Source organism: Poecilia reticulata, chromosome 6, assembly GCF_904066995.2.
Source record: "Poecilia reticulata chromosome 6, P_reticulata-male-v2, whole genome shotgun sequence".
In the NCBI taxonomy this organism is placed as follows: Eukaryota; Metazoa; Chordata; class Actinopteri; order Cyprinodontiformes; family Poeciliidae; genus Poecilia; species Poecilia reticulata.
This window is the reverse complement of record NC_088835.1, coordinates 31982294-32003978: the sequence shown is the minus strand read 5'-3', so window position 1 is coordinate 32003978 and position 21685 is coordinate 31982294. Positions and strand designations below refer to the sequence as shown.

The window sequence follows — 21685 nt, the reverse complement described above, 5'->3', positions numbered from 1 at the left end:
CACCCCTACTTGAGGTTTTCGTACAGAAAGCGCCGACTCAGCAGCGAACCGTGTGGAGCTGAACTGAACGTCTGGTTCTGAGTTCTGTTCATCCGACGCAAGACAGGTTTTCAGATTACAAACGGTGAACATTCTTAAAGACACTTTTATAAAACTACTTCAGCTTTCATACCAGAAAGTTCTGCTTCAGCTCGTGGTGAGCAGGAAGCTGTGAGTTCCTGTGAAGCAGCTGGAGAGCCTCAGTCTGGGGGAGACGCTGCTGGCAGCTGCGCTGCATCTGGAGGGCCTGAATCCACGGCTTCATTTCATCGCAGTGGAAGAATTTGAGTGTTTGAAGCTGGATGCAGCAGATGGGCGCCGGATTAACAGCCTCCTCTCCCACAGGGCGTTTCCAAGAAGAGCTGATTAGACGAGTAGCGGGGAAGGAAAAGTGTTTTCAGAAACTGAGGAAAAACTCCTCACACCGTTTCCCTGGGAGACGGAGAGAATTTACTGACTGAAATTATTGGTTTGTACTAAATCAAATTTGCCGTTTTCACACTGACTTCACATTGCGAACACATTTCGTAAGAAAACGAATATTCGCTCCATGCAGTGAACGCTGCAGGTGCTGCAATGAGAAACGCAACTTTCTAACAGTTGAGATGTTCACAGACAGGAAAAGTCTGGAAATATAAGGACAAAAAGATAAACGACAAACAACGTAATGAATAAACGATAATTAATAATGACCAGATTAGTAAAACATAAAATAATCACGAACGTTTTCCAACATTTACTGAACAGGTCAGGTGAGAAAAACCCTGAGAAGCTTGAGATTAGCAAAGTGGATGATTTGTTGTGGGGATTATTCCTCCGATCAACTTGGAAATTAATCTGGATTATCAAAATAAACAATCAAATCTGACTGCAGCCAACAACCCAAATATTCTGGATGTGAAATCTTCTTTCATGCTAACATTCATGCTAGCATTCATGCTAACATTAATCTTTATCTTTAACATTCATGACTAATGTTCATGGCTAACATTCACTGCTAACATTCATGGCTAATGTTCATGGCTAACATTCACTGCTAACATCCATGGCTAATGTTCACTGCTAGCAGTAATTGCTAAAATTTATAGCTAACATTCATGGCTAACATTCTCTGCTAACATTCACCACTAACATTCATGGCTAACGTTCACCGCTAACATTCATGGCTAACGTTCACTGCTAACATTCATGGCTAACATTCACTGCTAACATTCATTGCTTTGTCTCTGTTTCCAGTAATGAGGTCTCGTCGGGCTGCAGTGGGTTTGGACTGATTGTTTGTTTCCTTTTTCTCTGTGGATCAGTGAAGCTCCTCCATAATTTGCAGTCATATATTTTTCAGCTCAGCTCTTCTTGCCCTGCTGCACCATCAGAAGTTGCTGATCTTGAAGTTAGAAGGAAGTAGTTCTGGAAAAGTACATCTATATGGGGAACAAGGAAGAAAGTTAGCATTTTATAGCAGCAGCAGCGTGAAGGAAGTCAGAAGCAGCAACAACCTGAGGTCTGTGTGGCGTAGCGGCGCTGTTATGGGATTACATTCCTGCCTTTATCAGAAAGTAGTAACTGAATAATAATTATCCCTTCAGCAAATTCATATATTTTAATTTATGGATTTCTTATTGTTTTAACCATCAGGCAGGATTATTTCAGTGTAGAAAAGGTTACCAGGAAGCAACTGGAGGCACAAAATGCCTCCAGTTGCTTCTGCTGCGACTAACCAAAATATAAAACCCAAAGTAGAAACTTAGATTTTAATTTTGATTTTAATTGAATCATTTAATTTGTTTAACAGCTTTTAATTACGCTGTGATCAGTTCCATAGTGCTGAGCGGCAGGATGGCGAGAAAAACTAAACATTGTTTCCTAAAGTTCATCTCTGTCTCTGTGTGAAACTGGAAGCATTTCAACCTCAGAAACTTAAAGTTTTGCATCTTCATTCAGATTTTTGTTGTTTTTCTGCTGGACTAATATTAAAACTGCAGTTTCTGCTTTCAGCTGTTTTATCTAAATGCCATAAAAAGCAGTTTTTACATTATAAGCTTTCCGTCGTGTAAACACATCGTAGCTCATGGAGAATAAATTCTATAGAAATCTATGAACCTCCCTGACCGGAGCCGTTCCCACCTGCTGTGACGGGAACAGATAAAATACAACAACAAATGTTAAACATGTTTCGCTCTAAAGAAGAGGTCATGCAGAGGTCATGAAGAGGTCATGAAGAGAAACAAGAAGAATCTCCTTTTCTGTCCCCGTCTTTAATTCAGCTGATTATGTGAAAATGTGCAGCTCAGGCCTCAGATTGAAGGAAATTAAAAACGAGAGTCACTGAAAGCAGATTTATTACTCTTGTGAATGAATGAATGAATGAATGAATGAATGAATGAATGAATGAATGAATGAATGAATGCTGTTCTTGACCTGTTGAAGGCTGGTCTGCTGATTGATATGTAAATAGTTTTGGGTCAGGGGCTGCACAGTGGTGTAGTTGGTAGAGCTGTTGCCTTGCAGCAAGAAGGTTCTGGGTTCGATTCCCGGTCTTTCTGCATGGAGTCTCCATGTTCTCCCTGTGCATGGTGGGTTTTCTCCAGGTACTCCGGTTTCCTCCCACAGTCTAAAAACATGACTGTCAGGTTAATTGGCCTCTCTAAATTGTCCCTAGGTGTGAGTGTGTGTGTGTGTGTGTCTCTGTGTTGCCCTGCGACAGACTGGTGACCTGTCCAGGTGACCTGTCCAGGTGACCCCGCCTCTCGCCCGAAACGTTAGCTGGAGAGGCAGCAGCACCTCCCAACCCACTGAGGGACAAGGGTGCAGGAAAATGGACGGATGGATGGTTTTGGGTCCTGATGTCGGAGCGGCGCCCCCTAGAGGACGGTGATAAACACGTTGTTACTGATGGATCGCTGTTGGCGGATGTGCGTCTGGTTAATGGGCGTACCAGAAACACGAAGACTAAAGTTCCAGCCAGAACCTTTGTGTGTAAAAACGATGTGATTAAACTTTTTATATGCTGGAATCCATTAAAACTAACATTAACGTTCTGACTGTAATAATTAATAAACAAATGGATTTAAATGGATTTGACTGAAATCGAATGCCGGTATCTGTACGTCGGAGAGATTTGTTTTATTTGAATGGTTTTTATTTTGCGGCTCCAGTTGATTCTGGAAATGTTTCAGAGGTTTGGTTCTTGCCTGCTGACAGGCAGAACTTTGGTTAATTTCATCTCACTTCACAAACAGGAAGCTGTAGACGTTCAGTTTGTCATAAAGGAGCTTAATGATGCTGCGGTTGTTGATGCTCGATATTCCCACATCAACTTCCGAAAGGTGAGACGACAAACGAAGGAAAAATCCCAGAAGCGACGAACAAAAGCCTCTAAGTGCCACCAATCCACCGTGACCGGGCCAATCTTCTGCATTCAGGGACTCATTTCCCTCCAAATTAAATCACCGTCTCTTCCCACACACACACACACACACACACACACACACACACACACACACACACAGAGAGAGAGAAGCGGCTAATTTTCACCTTCAGAAAGAATTTTCCATGAGCCATAACGAAGGTAATATAGCATCGTGATTTAGCTAACAGGCGGCTGATGAGCCGTGTGAGGAAGACGTCCCCTGGTCTGACGACCCGCTTAGCTTCTCGCTCGCTTCCTGTCAGGACGGTGGCTTCCTGCCTGTCAGGACGGTGGCTCCCTGTCAGGACGGTGGCTTCCTGTCAGGACGGTGGCTTCCTGTCAGGACGGTGGCTTCCTGTCAGGACGGTGGCTTCCTGTCAGGACGGTGGCTTCCTGTCAGGACGGTGGCTCCCTGTCAGGACGGTGGCTTCCTGCCTGTCAGGACGGTGGCTTCCTGTCAGGACGGTGGCTCCCTGTCAGGACGGTGGCTCCCTGTCAGGACGGTGGCTTCCTGTCAGGACGGTGGCTTCCTGTCAGGACGGTGGCTTCCTGTCAGGACGGTGGCTTCCTGTCAGGACGGTGGCTTCCTGTCAGGACGGTGGCTTCCTGTCAGGACGGTGGCTTCCTGTCAGGACGGTGACTTCCTGCCTGTCAGGACGGTGACTTCCTGCCTGTCAGGACGGTGGCTTCCTGTCAGGACGGTGACTTCCTGTCAGGACGGTGACTTCCTGCCTGTCAGGACGGTGACTTCCTGCCTGTCAGGACGGTGGCTTCCTCTCAGGACGGTGACTTCCTGTCAGGACGGTGGCTTCCTGTCAGGACGGTGACTTCCTGCCTGTCAGGACGGTGACTTCCTGCCTGTCAGGACGGTGGCTTCCTCTCAGGACGGTGACTTCCTGTCAGGACGGTGGCTTCCTGTCAGGACGGTGACTTCCTGCCTGTCAGGACGGTGACTTCCTGCCTGTCAGGACGGTGGCTTCCTGTCAGGACGGTGGCTTCCTGTCAGGACGGTGGCTTCCTGTCAGGACGGTGACTTCCTGTCAGGACGGTGGCTTCCTGCCTGTCAGGACGGTGGCTTCCTCTCAGGACGGTGGCTTCCTGTCAGGACGGTGACTTCCTGTCAGGACGGTGGCTTCCTGTCAGGACGGTGGCTTCCTGTCAGGACGGTGGCTTCCTGTCAGGACGGTGACTTCCTGCCTGTCAGGACGGTGACTTCCTGCCTGTCAGGACGGTGGCTTCCTCTCAGGACGGTGACTTCCTGTCAGGACGGTGGCTTCCTGCCTGTCAGGACGGTGGCTTCCTCTCAGGACGGTGGCTTCCTGTCAGGACGGTGACTTCCTGTCAGGACGGTGGCTTCCTGTCAGGACGGTGGCTTCCTGTCAGGACGGTGGCTTCCTGTCAGGACGGTGACTTCCTGCCTGTCAGGACGGTGACTTCCTGCCTGTCAGGACGGTGACTTCCTGCCTGTCAGGACGATGGCTTCCTGTCAGGACGGTGGCTTCCTGTCAGGACGGTGGCTTCCTGTCAGGACGGTGACTTCCTGCCTGTCAGGACGGTGGCTTCCTGCCTCTCAGGACGGTGGCTTCCTGCCTCTCAGGACGGTGGCTTCCTGTCAGGACGGTGACTTCCTGCCTGTCAGGACGGTGGCTTCCTGTCAGGACGGTGGCTTCCTGTCAGGACGGTGACTTCCTGCCTGTCAGGACGGTGGCTTCCTGCCTCTCAGGACGGTGGCTTCCTGCCTCTCAGGACGGTGGCTTCCTGTCAGGACGGTGACTTCCTGTCAGGACGGTGACTTCCTGTCAGGACGGTGGCTTCCTGTCAGGACGGTGGCTTCCTGTCAGGACGGTGGCTTCCTGCCTGTCAGGACGGTGGCTTCCTGTCAGGACGGTGGCTTCCTGTCAGGACGGTGGCTTCCTGTCAGGACGGTGACTTCCTGCCTGTCAGGACGGTGGCTTCCTGCCTCTCAGGACGGTGGCTTCCTGTCAGGACGGTGGCTTCCTGTCAGGACGGTGGCTCCCTGTCAGGACGGTGGCTTCCTGTCAGGACGGTGGCTTCCTGTCAGGACGGTGGCTTCCTGTCAGGACGGTGGCTTCCTGTCAGGACGGTGGCTCCCTGTCAGGACGGTGACTTCCTGCCTGTCAGGACGGTGGCTTCCTGTCAGGACGGTGGCTCCCTGTCAGGACGGTGGCTCCCTGTCAGGACGGTGGCTTCCTGTCAGGACGGTGGCTTCCTGTCAGGACGGTGGCTTCCTGTCAGGACGGTGGCTTCCTGTCAGGACGGTGGCTTCCTGTCAGGACGGTGGCTTCCTGTCAGGACGGTGACTTCCTGCCTGTCAGGACGGTGACTTCCTGCCTGTCAGGACGGTGGCTTCCTCTCAGGACGGTGACTTCCTGTCAGGACGGTGACTTCCTGCCTGTCAGGACGGTGACTTCCTGCCTGTCAGGACGGTGGCTTCCTGTCAGGACGGTGGCTTCCTGTCAGGACGGTGGCTTCCTCTCAGGACGGTGACTTCCTGTCAGGACGGTGGCTTCCTGTCAGGACGGTGACTTCCTGCCTGTCAGGACGGTGACTTCCTGCCTGTCAGGACGGTGGCTTCCTGTCAGGACGGTGGCTTCCTGCCTGTCAGGACGGTGGCTTCCTGTCAGGACGGTGACTTCCTGCCTGTCAGGACGGTGACTTCCTGCCTGTCAGGACGGTGGCTTCCTCTCAGGACGGTGACTTCCTGTCAGGACGGTGGCTTCCTGCCTGTCAGGACGGTGGCTTCCTCTCAGGACGGTGGCTTCCTGTCAGGACGGTGACTTCCTGTCAGGACGGTGGCTTCCTGTCAGGACGGTGGCTTCCTGTCAGGACGGTGGCTTCCTGTCAGGACGGTGACTTCCTGCCTGTCAGGACGGTGACTTCCTGCCTGTCAGGACGGTGACTTCCTGCCTGTCAGGACGATGGCTTCCTGTCAGGACGGTGGCTTCCTGTCAGGACGGTGGCTTCCTGTCAGGACGGTGGCTTCCTGTCAGGACGGTGGCTTCCTGTCAGGACGGTGACTTCCTGCCTGTCAGGACGGTGACTTCCTGCCTGTCAGGACGGTGGCTTCCTGCCTCTCAGGACGGTGGCTTCCTGCCTCTCAGGACGGTGGCTTCCTGTCAGGACGGTGACTTCCTGCCTGTCAGGACGGTGGCTTCCTGTCAGGACGGTGGCTTCCTGTCAGGACGGTGACTTCCTGCCTGTCAGGACGGTGGCTTCCTGCCTCTCAGGACGGTGGCTTCCTGCCTCTCAGGACGGTGGCTTCCTGTCAGGACGGTGACTTCCTGTCAGGACGGTGACTTCCTGTCAGGACGGTGGCTTCCTGTCAGGACGGTGGCTTCCTGTCAGGACGGTGGCTTCCTGCCTGTCAGGACGGTGGCTTCCTGTCAGGACGGTGGCTTCCTGTCAGGACGGTGGCTTCCTGTCAGGACGGTGACTTCCTGCCTGTCAGGACGGTGGCTTCCTGCCTCTCAGGACGGTGGCTTCCTGCCTCTCAGGACGGTGGCTTCCTGTCAGGACGGTGACTTCCTGTCAGGACGGTGACTTCCTGTCAGGACGGTGGCTTCCTGTCAGGACGGTGGCTTCCTGTCAGGACGGTGGCTTCCTGCCTGTCAGGACGGTGGCTTCCTGTCAGGACGGTGGCTTCCTGTCAGGACGGTGGCTTCCTGCCTGTCAGGACGGTGGCTTCCTGTCAGGACGGTGGCTTCCTGTCAGGACGGTGGCTTCCTGCCTGTCAGGACGGTGGCTTCCTGTCAGGACGGTGGCTTCCTGTCAGGACGGTGGCTTCCTGTCAGGACGGTGGCTTCCTGTCAGGACGGTGGCTTCCTGTCAGGACGGTGGCTTCCTGCCTGTCAGGACGGTGGCTTCCTGTCAGGACGGTGGCTTCCTGTCAGGACGGTGGCTTCCTGTCAGGACGGTGACTTCCTGCCTGTCAGGACGGTGACTTCCTGCCTGTCAGGACGGTGGCTTCCTGCCTCTCAGGACGGTGGCTTCCTGCCTCTCAGGACGGTGGCTTCCTGTCAGGACGGTGACTTCCTGCCTGTCAGGACGGTGGCTTCCTGTCAGGACGGTGGCTTCCTGTCAGGACGGTGACTTCCTGCCTGTCAGGACGGTGGCTTCCTGCCTCTCAGGACGGTGGCTTCCTGCCTCTCAGGACGGTGGCTTCCTGTCAGGACGGTGACTTCCTGTCAGGACGGTGACTTCCTGTCAGGACGGTGGCTTCCTGTCAGGACGGTGGCTTCCTGTCAGGACGGTGGCTTCCTGCCTGTCAGGACGGTGGCTTCCTGTCAGGACGGTGGCTTCCTGTCAGGACGGTGGCTTCCTGTCAGGACGGTGACTTCCTGCCTGTCAGGACGGTGGCTTCCTGCCTCTCAGGACGGTGGCTTCCTGCCTCTCAGGACGGTGGCTTCCTGTCAGGACGGTGACTTCCTGTCAGGACGGTGACTTCCTGTCAGGACGGTGGCTTCCTGTCAGGACGGTGGCTTCCTGTCAGGACGGTGGCTTCCTGCCTGTCAGGACGGTGGCTTCCTGTCAGGACGGTGGCTTCCTGTCAGGACGGTGGCTTCCTGCCTGTCAGGACGGTGGCTTCCTGTCAGGACGGTGGCTTCCTGTCAGGACGGTGGCTTCCTGCCTGTCAGGACGGTGGCTTCCTGTCAGGACGGTGGCTTCCTGTCAGGACGGTGGCTTCCTGTCAGGACGGTGGCTTCCTGTCAGGACGGTGGCTTCCTGTCAGGACGGTGGCTTCCTGCCTGTCAGGACGGTGGCTTCCTGTCAGGACGGTGGCTTCCTGTCAGGACGGTGGCTTCCTGTCAGGACGGTGGCTTCCTGTCAGGACGGTGGCTTCCTGTCAGGACGGTGGCTTCCTGCCTGTCAGGACGGTGGCTTCCTGTCAGGACGGTGGCTTCCTGTCAGGACGGTGGCTTCCTGTCAGGACGGTGGCTTCCTGCCTGTCAGGACCGTGGCTTCCTGTCAGGATGGTGGCTTCCTGTCAGGACCGTCGCGTCCTCTGGGATCCAGCGGGTCGGTTTCCTTGGCTCTGACAACATGGTGACGGTGCAGCTACATCAGTTTCTCTTATTTTAATAGATTTTCCTTAAAGTTGGGAACTCGGTCAGTGGCCTGGATAAAGCAGCTCATGATTGGACATGAGCTGCTTTATTTCGTCATTTCTAGGATTAGAAAAGGTTTTAAAATAATATTTTATTAGGATGAAGAACTTTTTACCTTGTATTTTATACCTCTGCAGTTTGGGGGATTTGGTGCCTGAACTGGTTGCTGTCCTCTGCAGGATGGTTCACATCTGCTCCAAACACAATGCAAGGAAAAATACTACCTGAATGGGGGGCAGGGGGGCAGAATGGGGGGCAGGGGGGCAGAATGGGGGGCAGGGGGGCAGAATGGGGGGCAGGAGGGCAGAATGGGGGGCATTAGCAGGTTTAATCTCCTGGTGGAACAAGTGCAGAAAGATGAGATGATGCATCAAAGCTTCCAGAAACACTTTGTCCAGCTGCATGTCTGTTATTACGGCCATAAAACGTATGGATCAGTCACCATGGCAACAGAGAGGCGAAGCACAGACAAAGCCAGGGGGAGAGAGAGGATGACCTCTGATGGAGCAGGAAGAAGAATCACACTTCCTGTGGCAAACCTGCAGATGGAGGGATGGAGGACTTCATCCGTCCACCTTCATCCCTCCATCCATCCCTCCATCCATCCCTCCATCCATCCCTCCCTTCCTCCTCCCATCCCTCCATCCCCCCCTCCCCCATCCCCCATCCCCCCCTCCATCCATCCCTCCCTTCCTCCTCCGCCCCCTCCATCCCTCCCTCCCTCCTCCCATCCCTCCATCCCCCCCTCCCCCATCCCCCCCTCCATCCATCCATCCCTCCATCCCCCCTCCCTCCCTCCATCCCTCCCCCTCCATCCATCCATCCCCCCCCCCCTCCATCCATCCCCCCTCCTCCCCCCCTCCTCCCATCCCTCCTCCCTCCCTCCCTCCCTCCCCCCTCCATCCCTCCCCCTCCCTCCTCCCATCCCTCCATCCCTCCCTCCCTCCCTCCATCCCTCCCCCCTCCCCCCTCCATCCTCTGACTCTGTCCAGGCTGCAGCTTGTTTCTCCTCCCATCTGCTGCCTTTAATGACTCTTTGCATTAAATGTGTTGCGTTTGCTGTTGGCTTGTAAATTTTAAAGCCACGTTGTTTCAGAGACATTAACTTTGATAACACGGCTAAGGAAACGATGGCCATCACATCCGGCTAATTTAATGCGATGGATGTTTTTATGACACATTGCAGTTTAATGTTCAGCCAACCTGTCGCTGGAACTGAACATGTGGAAATTAACTGGCACTAACTGGGAATGGCTTAAGAAAGCCACAGGTTTTGGTTCATGTTGTAAACATGTATATACTTTAAAGGGTAACTAAGGACACGTTTTATTAAAACAGCAGCTCCACTCTGACGTTTGAGAAAAGCTCTGATCTGAAGCTGAAGTTAAAATACTTTATATTTGGCAAGAAAACTTTAAAAGATTTTCCTTAAACTGTTGCTCCGACTATATAAACAGCAACTTATTTCTCCAAATCTGGAAGCAAAGCAGCTGAAGAGCATGAAAACTGCATTGCTGACCTCTTCTGGGTGTTTATCAGGATCCATCTGATCCAGATTTTCAGGGTCCATTTGGTTCGTATTTATTGATGTAGCCTTTAACAGGAAGTCAGCGCCGAGGCCTGGCAGGTGAAACTGATAACTGGTCATCATGTTCATAAGGTTTAGGATTTACTGCAGCTTCAATGTTAGAGCTGCAGAGCATCCAGGGTGCACAAAGCAGCGCCAGCTCAGATCCTTCCTCCCAGCAGCTGGCGGAGCTCAGATATGTTATTCTGCTCCTGCTATCTATGCACAGATCAACTCTTAATGCACTTTTCTAATGTACCCTTCTAAGTTGCACAGATCAGATCACAATATGATATTTTGAATGTTTTCTGTATAGTGTGTCTATATCTCCATAGTTTGGTCTCCGGTTTCCTCCCACAGTCCACAAACATGACTGTCAGTTTAATTGGTCTCTCTAAATTACCCCTAGGTGTGAGTGTGTGTGTGCATGGTTGTTTGTCTCTGTGTTGCCCTGAGACAGACTGGTGACCTGTCCAGGTGACCTGTCCAGGTGACCTGTCCAGGTGACCCCGCCTCTCGTCCGGCATGCTAGCTGGAGATGCAGCAGCACCTCCTGACCCCACTGAGGGACAAGGTGTAAGAAAAAGGATGGATGGTCTGTTAGCCTGTAGCGTGGCACCAGGTTCTGCAGACTTCTGCTGATCAGTGAGTCGTTTCAGGTCCATAAAAATCTCTTAACTTCAGTTAAAAGGCCAAATGGTAAAACGTTTTCTAAGATCGTCGTCTGATTGTGTTGAGTTTGTGAATTAACTCCTCCTTGGACAAACCCAATAAAGCCTCAGTGCTGCCTCCTTCTGGCAGCTCAGGGTTTCACAGTTTACTGCAAAATGAACAGGAAAAGCAGGAAGTGAACGTTGGGCGTCGCTTTGTGCCGCCTCCACCTTGTCAGCTCCCTGCTGAAGGATCCTCTGTTGGCCTTCATCTCAAATTAATGCGTTCAGTTTCTCCATCCATGCAGTATTTCCAGTCCGCCTCCTGCTTCACCTTAGGGACGCAGCGGCTCAGCAGAGAAAACATCCCATTCAACAAACAAGCAGCTATTAACCCACATAGAGGAAACCTTGTCCTGTTTAGTCAGCAAACCTGCTTCCCTCTTTTATTTTCATTTGTTTCCCTCCAGAACAGCAGAAGTGTTGGGTTCAAGGCCACAGCGTGTGTAAACAGCATCCGTTGTAATCTGTGAATCATAGTCAGTATTTATCCGATGCTCCCATAATTCCTCCAGTTTCACATCAGGGTGTCATTTAACAACAGCCACGCTGCTCTCATGTGTTACATGATAATGTTTTGTGATAACATTAGCAGTTTCACAGGAAGCAACCAGAAATGCAAACGTTCATTTATTGTCACCTGGTTGAAAGTAAAGTTTTAAAATCCAGAGCGAGAAACGGAACCGAGTAGGAAACACGTTTCTGAAATGTTTTCATCAGCTGATCAACGCTGCAGCCCAATAAACACCAAATCAAACTAAAACCGTTAACAATCGAAACGTGAGCGGTCCACATTTCTTTAAACTTTATTTGCTCCATCCGGAAGTTGAATGATGTCAGAACTCGGATCATCCAGTCGTTGTGAAAGGTGAGCTCCAGTAGCAGCCAGTCTTACGGTGTAAAGAGGCCTCTGACTGAAGACCATCTCATGCTAACAGGCTAACAAATCAACATCCTGAACATGATGACATCATCAGCTGTTAGCTAGCTCTGCTAATCCAGCTCCTTTGCTTTTGCTGCCCCTGTCTGGTTGGGAAGCCGAGCAGAGAGACGTTGGGATACGATGGATGGAAGAGATGCTTTGAACTTCCTCCTGCTCTCTCTGCGCCACGTTAAAAATGCGTTCAGCCTGAGGACCCCACGGTGGGCCGAGGATCTGCCTGTCTTTGTTTCCAGCCTGTCGGATCCTACGGCTTAGTCAAAACATTAGTGGCTTGAATGTTCAGTCCAATAGGTTCCACATTTGCAGCGACGGATCGCTGAGAGGCCAGCATCTCAACCAAGCTGATGCGTTTACAGACCTTTGAGTTTAAGCTATAAAAACATGAATAATTGTTGATCAGACATAAAAACATCTGATTTTCTCCAGGTTTCCATCAGCTGATGACCGGCTCGTTTGGTTTTTCTCTGCTTTGTGCGTTAGCGATCTGAAAGCTGCTTCTAAATTAAACGTATCATTATTTCTATTCTAGCTCAGGTTGTATTTACCTAAACAGGGAATCAGTTTATTTCTGAAACTTCACTCAGAGGAAACCAGAGGGGCGTTTCAAAGGGCTGGAGGGAATTTATTCATTTTTACTTTTGTTTGAATCTGCATGCTCCACTTAGCTGAATGTCCCACTGTGGGACAATAATGGACATTTTTGCTCCATTCTGAGTCCTCAACCTGAGCGCTGTGACATTTCCAGTCGAGCTCAGGTCCGTTTCCATCTCTGCCTGCAGGCTGCGGCGCTCGTCATGAACATTCGCTCTGAATGATCAGCTGGTTTTGTTTCAGTGAAGTCTGATGAGGGCGACTGGCTCCATCCTGCTGGGAAGCCGGCGGTTCTGCTGCCAGCGGCTCAGCTTCATATTAAACTAACAGGAAGCTGCTGCTGCATCTGAGGCCGCAGGTCCACCGGGGTCAACTGGGCCAACCGGGTCCACTGGGCCAACTGGGCCAACCGGGTCCACTGGGCCAACCGGGTCCACCGGGTCAACTGGGCCAACCGGGTCCACCTGGCCAACCGGGTCCACCGGGCCAACTAGGTCCACCGGGCAAACCGGGTCCACCATGTCCACCGGGCCAACGGGGTCAACTGGGCCAACCGGGTCCACCGGGTCAACTGGGCCAACTAGGTCCACCGGGCCAACCGGGTCCACCGGGTCCACCAGGATAACTGGGCCAACCAGGTCCACCATGTCCACCGGGCCAACGGGGTCAACTGGGCCAACTAGGTCCACCTGGCCAACCGGGTCCACCGGGCTAACCGGGTCCACCGGGTCCACCAGGATAACTGGGCCAACTGGGTCCACCTGGTCAACTGGGCCAACCAGGTCCACTCGGGTCCTCCGGTCCCACCCGGTCCACCTGATCTAACCCGATCTAACCCGGTCCAACCTAGTCCAACCTGGTCCTCCGGTCCAACCTGGTCCACCAGTCCACCCAGCACAGCTCAGTGGTCTCTCTAAGCCGACACCAGGAAACAGCCGTTTCTTCCCAGGACGTTTAGTTTAACGTCTGACCTTTTAATAATCGCCGTCTGTAAACATGGAGCCTAATCTGTGGAGGTTCTGACCCGGTTGTGGTTCCAGCTGCCTCTGGCAGCACAGACAGAACCAAGGCAGCTGTGTTTGATGTTCCTGTCAGTATTTGCTCCATCATTCCTCCATCACTGACTCAGGAACCTGAAGGTCAGGCTCTTTCTGCGCCGCGCTGAGGAACATGCAGCAGTTCCAGGAAAAACATGTTTCGCTGCTTCAGGAAATAAAATGTGTTGTTTTCTTCCTCACAGCTGGAGGTCTCCACCACAGACTTCTCTGGGAACGTGGTGGAGGGACCCGTCATACTCGTCGTCACCGTCATCGACCAAAACGACAACCGGCCCATCTTCAAGGAGTCCCGCTACACAGGAGAGGTGCTGGAGGGATCGCCCACAGGTCGGTCACACTGGGGTCTTACTGGTTTTACTGGGCAGCCATGTTTCATTCAGGCCTGCTGGACCGAGGAAGACGACTTCCTGTGAATCCTCACCTCAGTCGTTCCCTGTAACCAGAAGTCTGAATCAGATTTTCTCTGGCTTAGTGGATCATATGTGATTAGATTTTATTCTCACCGTAAGTTTCTCAATAATCAAAATTTCTCTGAAACGTACAGAAACGGCTGTCAGTATGTTCCAACGGAAAACATCCGCATCTCCATTCGTTCTCATTTCTGCTCCTGGAGTTTCAGCCAATCAGCACCAGGGAAAATAAACGGTGCGCCTGGATTGGCTGCTTGGCAACACCAGCCAATAACGTGTCAAGTTGTATTTTCCAGAGTTGTTTCAGCTTCCAGAGCTGCATTTTCTGTACGTGTTTTAGATATGCTCTATGAAATAAATCTGCAAATCCTCCATAAATAAGTTCAGTTATGTTCTATAGAAATAGCCATGAATCCAGAACCGCGGCTCGCCGGCGGTCCGGTGCAAATAAAACCCGGTGGAAACGAGGCGTTTCCTTCCTGTTGCTATGGAAACATTCTGGCTGTGCTTCACCAGATTTGTTGGGATTTTCTCTTCATTCGATGCTGATTATGGTTTCTACAGATCCAACTGAGCTGGACTGGATCAGAACCATAAAGCGGGTAGAATAACGAGCTCAGAACCTTTTGGGTCGATCCAGGAGACGTTTGCTCCTGTCTCCTGTCCTTCATGGAGTTTTTTCTGACTGACTTGAGGACGATCATATTTGTTCAGCTGCCTTCCTGGAGTTTCAGCCCCTTTCAATCCGACTCCGGTCCGTCTGCTCAGAGAGTCCGGTTTGGTTGGTGGGATTCGAATGCTAATCGACCTCTGACCTCTGACCTCTGGTCCTCCAAACCTCAGTCTGGGTTTGGTTTGAATGTGAACACCAAGTGGACCGGAGACTGCTGCAAAAGCAGGAAGTGGACTACAGCGCAGGGCATTCTGGGTAAATACAGCCAAAGCTAACGTGTTAGCCTAGCGCTAGCAGCAGAAATGGCTCCTGGTCTTTAGCCTAAAGAGAAATCCTCCAGCCGCTAAAATCCTCCATCTTGTTTCCATCTGGTGAAGAAGGAAGTTGCTCTCAGCGTCTTCAGAGGTTTTTGTGTCGTTTCCTTCAGTGGTTCTTGGTGCAGCGCCCCCACAGGCCAGGAGGGGAACAGGTTGGTTGGACTCAGAGCAGCTGCAGGTGGAGCAGATGATGGAGTTTCTGTCTGGCATCTTGTTGCCTTTATTAACCTGTTGTGTGTTTTTAGCTGTTTTTCTGAACTGGTTCGGCTTTAGATGTTTTCTGAACCTTTTTCTGCTTTAAATGTGGAATAAATCAGTGAAACTGGAGCCTCTTTCGGCTGCTGCGTTTGCATGATTGTGTGTGTTGTTTAAAGCTGTGAAAATGATCATTTGGTTCCTTTCTTCGCTGAGCATGGGAGATTTATCCAGCTCACAATGCTTCCCGTGTTTAACATGACGGTGTGTGGGGGAGTTTCTGCTCATGCGACCGGCTCCGGTGCAGAGCCAGGGGATGTTTGGCTGCTGAATGATGCCCTATTCATGCTCAAGTCTTTATGTTTCATTTGGCTTGACATGAAAATTGGTCTCTTTAGAGGAGATTTTTTCCCTCCTGATCGACTCCAAACCGTTGGAGGAGAGACGGTGGTGATTTATCTCGCCACCTGCTGAAAACTATTCTTCTCGCTCATATTGAGCTTCCAACTGTCATAGTTACACTACATGGAGCTGAGGATTAAATTAGAAGAAATCAATTGCTTTTCGCTGCCAGCACCTATTGTTCACCTAGAAAACAATTATCTTGATTCACTTCAAAAATGCCCTTTGGGTTTTCAATTCATTGCTCATGTAATTTCTGTAGAGATCCTTCTGCTGCCTGCAGGACTGTAAAATAAAGAGATAAAACGAAAACCACAGGCTTCTTCCTGGTTTTCCTCTCAACATCTTTACCACCAAAAACATTTATTCACGTTAATAATCAGCAGAGCTGCACAAAACACAGGTTAGCTCCAAGCTAGTAGCATCATAAATTCACATTAAACTGGAGATGAAGATCAGGACAAAGTGGAAGACAAACGAAAAGCAGCAAGTTTATCCCATAAAATTCCTGTTTTCCTGACATTCTGATCAGTTTTCTGCTGATTGAATCACAGCTGCTCCAGACATGAAGACTAAATTAACCACGTTTATTTAGAATAATCTGTAATTATTCCACTTTGTTTCAATGTTGGATTATTATCGCATCATTCAGAGTCAATCTGCTTTCGTGGAATTAAATAACTGTTAAAACTCCTTTAACACGTAAATCGACTCTTTAATCCGACTCACGTTGGATTTAATGTCGTTTTCAGACTCTTGTGAATGTTGGTCCCATTTTTAGCTGTTTCTATGTATTAAATGAGTATTTATTGTCTGTTCTGTTCAGCAGAAAGTTTTAGAAATGAACCTTTTTCATAAGCCAGTCTCTGGTCAATGTTTCTCTTTTTGTTGATTTTATGCTTCATTTATTAGTTTATTTTGAGTGAAACTTCTAGATGTTGAATTTTTGAACTTTGGATTTGTTCAAGTTGACAGAAACTTTTCTGAGATGTTTCTATGTAAAAAGGTCTAAATCTCAGAGGCGAGCCGATCGATCGGCCACCGATCAGTCGGCCGATTTCTGTGAGAAAGTGCATGATCGGTGATCGATCGCTGTCTCTTGTTGCCGATCACAAACCGATCACCTGCATCTCCCTTCCCAGCCTGCAGCTGCTCTCCTGTAGTGAGGAACTTTAACTCTGAGCGAACGGAGACGTTTGTGGAGAACGACCTCGGGGTGAAGCAGGACATGATGCACCAACACATCGAATCTAATATGAGATTTAAAATCAAACCATTGGCTGCATCAGTGCAGGAGCTAAAGATCTGGACCCATCAGCAGGTGGAGCAGCGCAGCAGCTACTCGCCGGATCAGCATCACGGTCAGAAAGCTCAACAAAGAACCCAACAATGATTCAAGTCTTGGAGCTGCGGAGTGAGACGCCAGTTCTGGTTCTGGTTCTGGTGTCGGACCGCCGCTGCTGGTGGTAATATTTCCCAGACGGAGCCGCTCAGCCTCTCACAGCGAGCAGCAGCTTGGAGCTGCAGCAGGAACTGAAAACAGCAGCAAAAAGATTTTACATGTTAAAATGTCTAAATTAGGTGAATTTATTGACAGACAATTTTTCCATTTTGCCAGATAACATAGAATCATTTATATCTAAAGGGAAAACAAACAACCAATCTAGAGATCACTGATCGGCACTGATCAGTGATCGGCTCTGATCAGTGATCGGCTCTGATCAGTGATCAGTGATCGGCTCTGATCAGTGATCGGCTCTGATCAGTGATCGGCTCTGATCAGTGATCGGCTCTGATCAATGATCAGTGATCAGTGCCGATCAGTGATCAGTGATCGGCAGTGATCAGTGATCGGCAGTAATCAGTGATCGGCAGTGATCAGTGATCGGCAGTGATCCGTGATCAGTGATCAGTGCCGATCAGTGATCGGCTCTGATCAGTGATCGGCAGTGATCAGTGATCGGCTCTGATCAGTGATCGGCAGTGATCCGTGATCGGCTCTGATCAGTGATCGGCTCTGATCAGTGATCGGCAGTGATCCGTGATCAGTGCCGATCAGTGATCGGCCTCATAGATGATCGGTATCGGAATCGGCCTGATCCTAATGGTCACTAGTGCTGAGTTTTTACTACATATTTGCTTATGTATCTGTTGTTTTTAGGGGCATTTTGATATAAAATAGATTCATTAATAATCGAGCTGCTGCAGCATCTGTGAGTTTGACCTTCTGAACTCCTGGATGACCTGACAGCAGATATTTGCTCTTTGTGGAAAGTGAACCTCTGCAGATTCAGCACCAGTGAGTAAAAACTCATTCAATGTTTAATCTGTCAAAGATCTCCTTTTAAACTTGAAAGAATTAAAATAGGTTTTAACTGAAGTCGGACAATCAGAGGAGAGTTTAAATCCTGACGTCTGGAAATGATCATCTTTGGTCTTTTGGCTCAGTAGAAAACAATCTTCAGAATATTTTCCTGGTGAAACGTGACTTTAGAAACGTTTCCTGCTTCTGTTTCCCTTCAGTCTTGCAGAGTTGCTTTTCTTTAATGGCTCTTTTCTTTCTGAAAACTTGTATTGAATAAAACCTGAGTAAATAAATAAAGCTCCTTGTTATGCATTGCGTGGCGCTGGTGTGTGTGTGTGTGTTATCTGCAGCAGCGCGGTGTGTGTTACAGTGGTGGCTGCAGCAGGGGAAGCTGCAGGGAGGAATGTCACGGCGCTCTGACATTTCTGTGCAAACTGATAAGAAAGAGCCGAGAGCCGCAGACTCCTGGCAGGCCTCCTGCTTCCACCTCCTCTTTGTTTGGCTCCTTTTCCTCTTTCGCTCCATTCTGCCTTCAACACTCTTCATATTTACATCCTTTTTACTTTGACTTTATTTATTTATTGACATTTTGGCAGGATTATTGGAGACTTTGTTCCACTTGTTCTCCTGAAAACGCTTCGAAACGTTGAATGTTTTTTACATGAGATCAACTGGAGCTTCATATTAAATAATATCGGTTCTGAAAGCTTTGACTTGTAGCTGCAGGCCATCCTGACCCGTTACAGGAGATCTGCTCACCAAGCGAAGCTTAAACGCCGTGATGCTCCAGAGTCACTGCAAGCTCTTCATCACCGGGACTCTGGGTCCAGAACCTTGTCTGGGTCCAGAACCTTGTCTGGGTCCAGAACCTTGTCTGGGTCCAGAACCTTGTCTGGGTCCAGGTTCATCTTTTCTGTTCTCATTATGAGGAGTTTGCACATTAATTAGGAAATCTGTCCGTTAATAATAAAGATGAGAAGCTGACCCACCTCATCTGTTTAGATCCTCATATGTCCAGTAAAGACGCTGCAGGTTGAATCTTCCTCCTAATGGGTTCGGTCTGGTTCTGAAGCTGGTTCTGAAGCTGGTTCTGAAGCGACCCGCCGAGTGGAAGAGTAAAAACAGCTTAGAAAGCAACTCGGAGGCCAAGTGGGTCTGACACTCGGGCGGATCGGCCTGCAGCTGTTATCCAGAACCTTCACCGGATCCTTCGTTCTCCGACCCGAAACCTTTTTGTCTTCTGAACAGAGAAAATGAAGATTTAGTTCAGACTCTGTTTATATGAGTTTAAGTGTTAAAATGTGAGACTTGAAGCAGGTCCTGGTGACCAGCAGCTCCATCAACGCTGCCATCTGGTTTCAGTCCCCGTTTGCTAAAACTTCATAAAGTTCATCATGGTTATTGTTTCAGTCTGGGCTCTGTGTGAACTTTATTCATGAAGAGGTTACGACCCCCTGCTGATGTCATTCTGACTAAATGTGTTAAATTAATTAAAACGACTAAAGGAAAAGTTCAGAGATGCTGTTTGTTCTGAATGTTGTTGCCATGGAAACCTGTAGTGAATGAAACGTTTGTCTAACTGGACCTGATTTAATGTGAATGATCAGATTATTGTTTTGTGTTTTGGAGGAAACGCTCTGAATGAAACGATGGGATGAAAATGTGACAAGTCAGACCAGAAGGATTCTGGATCGGAGGCGTCCTGCCTACTGCGCTGCTAACAGTGGAAGCAGAAACTTCCATTTTCCATCTTATTCCTGGAAAACGTTGAGCGTCTCTCCATCGCTCCCTGCCCAGTTCACCCAGGGAGTCGTGTTTTCATGATCCAGTGATGCGGCGCCGCGGGACACACCGGCTGTTTGCTGTCTGCAGCAGCTGCATGTCCAAGCAGCGCAGCTGGAAACCGGCACCAGAAACCTGAGGCGCGCGGCGTCTGACATCGATTACGGTCGATGAAATCAGAGCCTTTCTTTTAATAGTTTTAAAGTAGAGCAGAGTCGATTCCTGACAACAGCAGGAAAAGTCACAGGCGGCCGGGAGGCGGGAGATCCGTTTACTGCTCCAGGTTTTCTCTCCAACAACTTTTCACGTCACATTTTATCTGAAGGATCAAAACAAACAAGCTGATGATTTTCAGCTGGCAGCAAAACGAGGTTTGGTTTTCAGTAACAAACAAGCATTTAGTTCATGTCAACACATGAACATATTTTATAACAGGTTAATATTTGTTGCCAGTCATCTCAGAAATGGCATCAGACAGGCTGAAGTCTGTTTGTTAATACTGTATGATTACACACCAGTAAACCTGAGGGAACGAGATGTGAAAAAGTAACGGAGGTGTGAATACTTTAGCAGGTCCTGATGAATTAAAGTGTCGTTTATTTTGTGAAATAGTTTTATTTCTTCTGCTCAGTGGGAAGCAGACACACAAAGCTTTCCCTCCTAAAGCTGCTTTTTCTGTGGATGCCAGCAGGAAATGTTCTTGTGCCTGAGGCCTTTAGAGAGAAACAAAGCTCTGACAAACAGCATGGAGTCTGGATCTTTAAATGTAATCAGTAAAACCTTAAATCCAGCCGCCATAAAGCGAAGCATTAATCTCAGCGCCAAGCCAATAATGGACTCTTATTTTGTTAGATTTGGCTGAAAGTGAGCTCCATTATTTCTGATGTTTCTTGGTAAAGAGGATCCGTCATGATGAGACGAAGGAGCGCAGCTTTTCATCCTGCCGTCATGAACGCTGCATCTTCTAAACAATCACAGACTAACTTCATTCTCCAAACGTTGTCATAACTGTGCAGAAACGTTGAAATATGATCAGATGAGCTCTGATGACAGAAGGCCAGGTAACAACAGACAGCAAGGTTAAGACCAGGAATGTCTTCTGGTCTTTTCTGCACTATGAATAGATGTAAGGAAGGAAAAAGAGCTGAATTCGACTGAATAAACCGTTTTATTTGCACCAATATGAATCAACTCTGGTCGACAGCAGAACTAAAGACCAGCCAAAGAAACGCTGGATGTGCTGCATCCTGGAGACAGGAGGCGTAGTCCTGGAGGACCTAACCCCGGTCAGACAGCAGCTCTGGATTCTCAGGTTTTGATGAGATACGATTTTTTTCTTTTTTTTTTCTTTGGTTGTTGGTGCTATAATGAAACTCGGCTGCAGTCAGACGTCTGTGTGAACGATTCCTGACCGCAAAGCGACCTGCAGAAAAACGTGGCCGATCCCCAGCAGCGCTCTGTTCACGGCAGTAAAGATGGCCGCCGCAATAAAGATGGCCGCTGCAGTGCTCTGTTTACGGCAGTAAAGATGGCCGCCGCAGTAAAGATGGCCGCCACAGTAAAGATGGCCGCCGTCTCTGGATGGATTGTAAAGTTTCTGAGAGCGACGGCACGGTCAGCAGACGGTCAGCAGGAAGCTGATGAAGCTAACAGCTAACAGCAGCCTTTAGTGGAGCTGCAGCCTTTGACCCGGTTCTGACCCGGTTCTGTTTGGACGTGGAGTCGGTTGGGATGTGATGCGTTCACTGACTGCTTTCATCACTCATTATTATCATTTCCAGCCATAGTTTAGTTTTACCGTCTGGATTCTTCTGCATTTTGACGCCTGTTGGATAAAATGCGACGCTCAGACTGCAGACACTTTGAAACCACCAGACATGATATGAATTCATCTGCTGTGTTGGACAGAGGAACTGTGAACGTTTTCTGTTTTATGGCTTCAGTGTTGAACCTGCAGTTTGTTTGTCATGAACCTCAGTAATTACCTCCGTCTCTGTTTTCTGCTTCCTGCTGTTGTAAACCTCAAACCCTGCAGAGCTTTGAGTTGACGCTACAAACCGTGTTATGGCCGGGACCTCGGTGCCTCCAGCCCTGAAAACATAAACCTCCAGCACAAATAATCAGGAGCCAGCAGCTCACCTGCTCTGCGCTCTGGTAG

General features: G+C 49.7%; 1 protein-coding gene across 1 annotated transcript in view; it reads left to right on the top strand.

Moving 5' to 3' along the window:
- The window catches only part of cdh13 (cadherin 13, H-cadherin (heart)), a 279377-nt gene that overhangs the window by 141925 nt on the left and 115767 nt on the right, over positions 1 to 21685 (top strand). The window contains exon 7 of the mRNA XM_081608422.1: positions 13626 to 13770. Within this exon, the coding sequence (XP_081464548.1) occupies positions 13626 to 13770 (145 nt within the window). The remainder of the gene's footprint in view (positions 1 to 13625; positions 13771 to 21685) is intronic.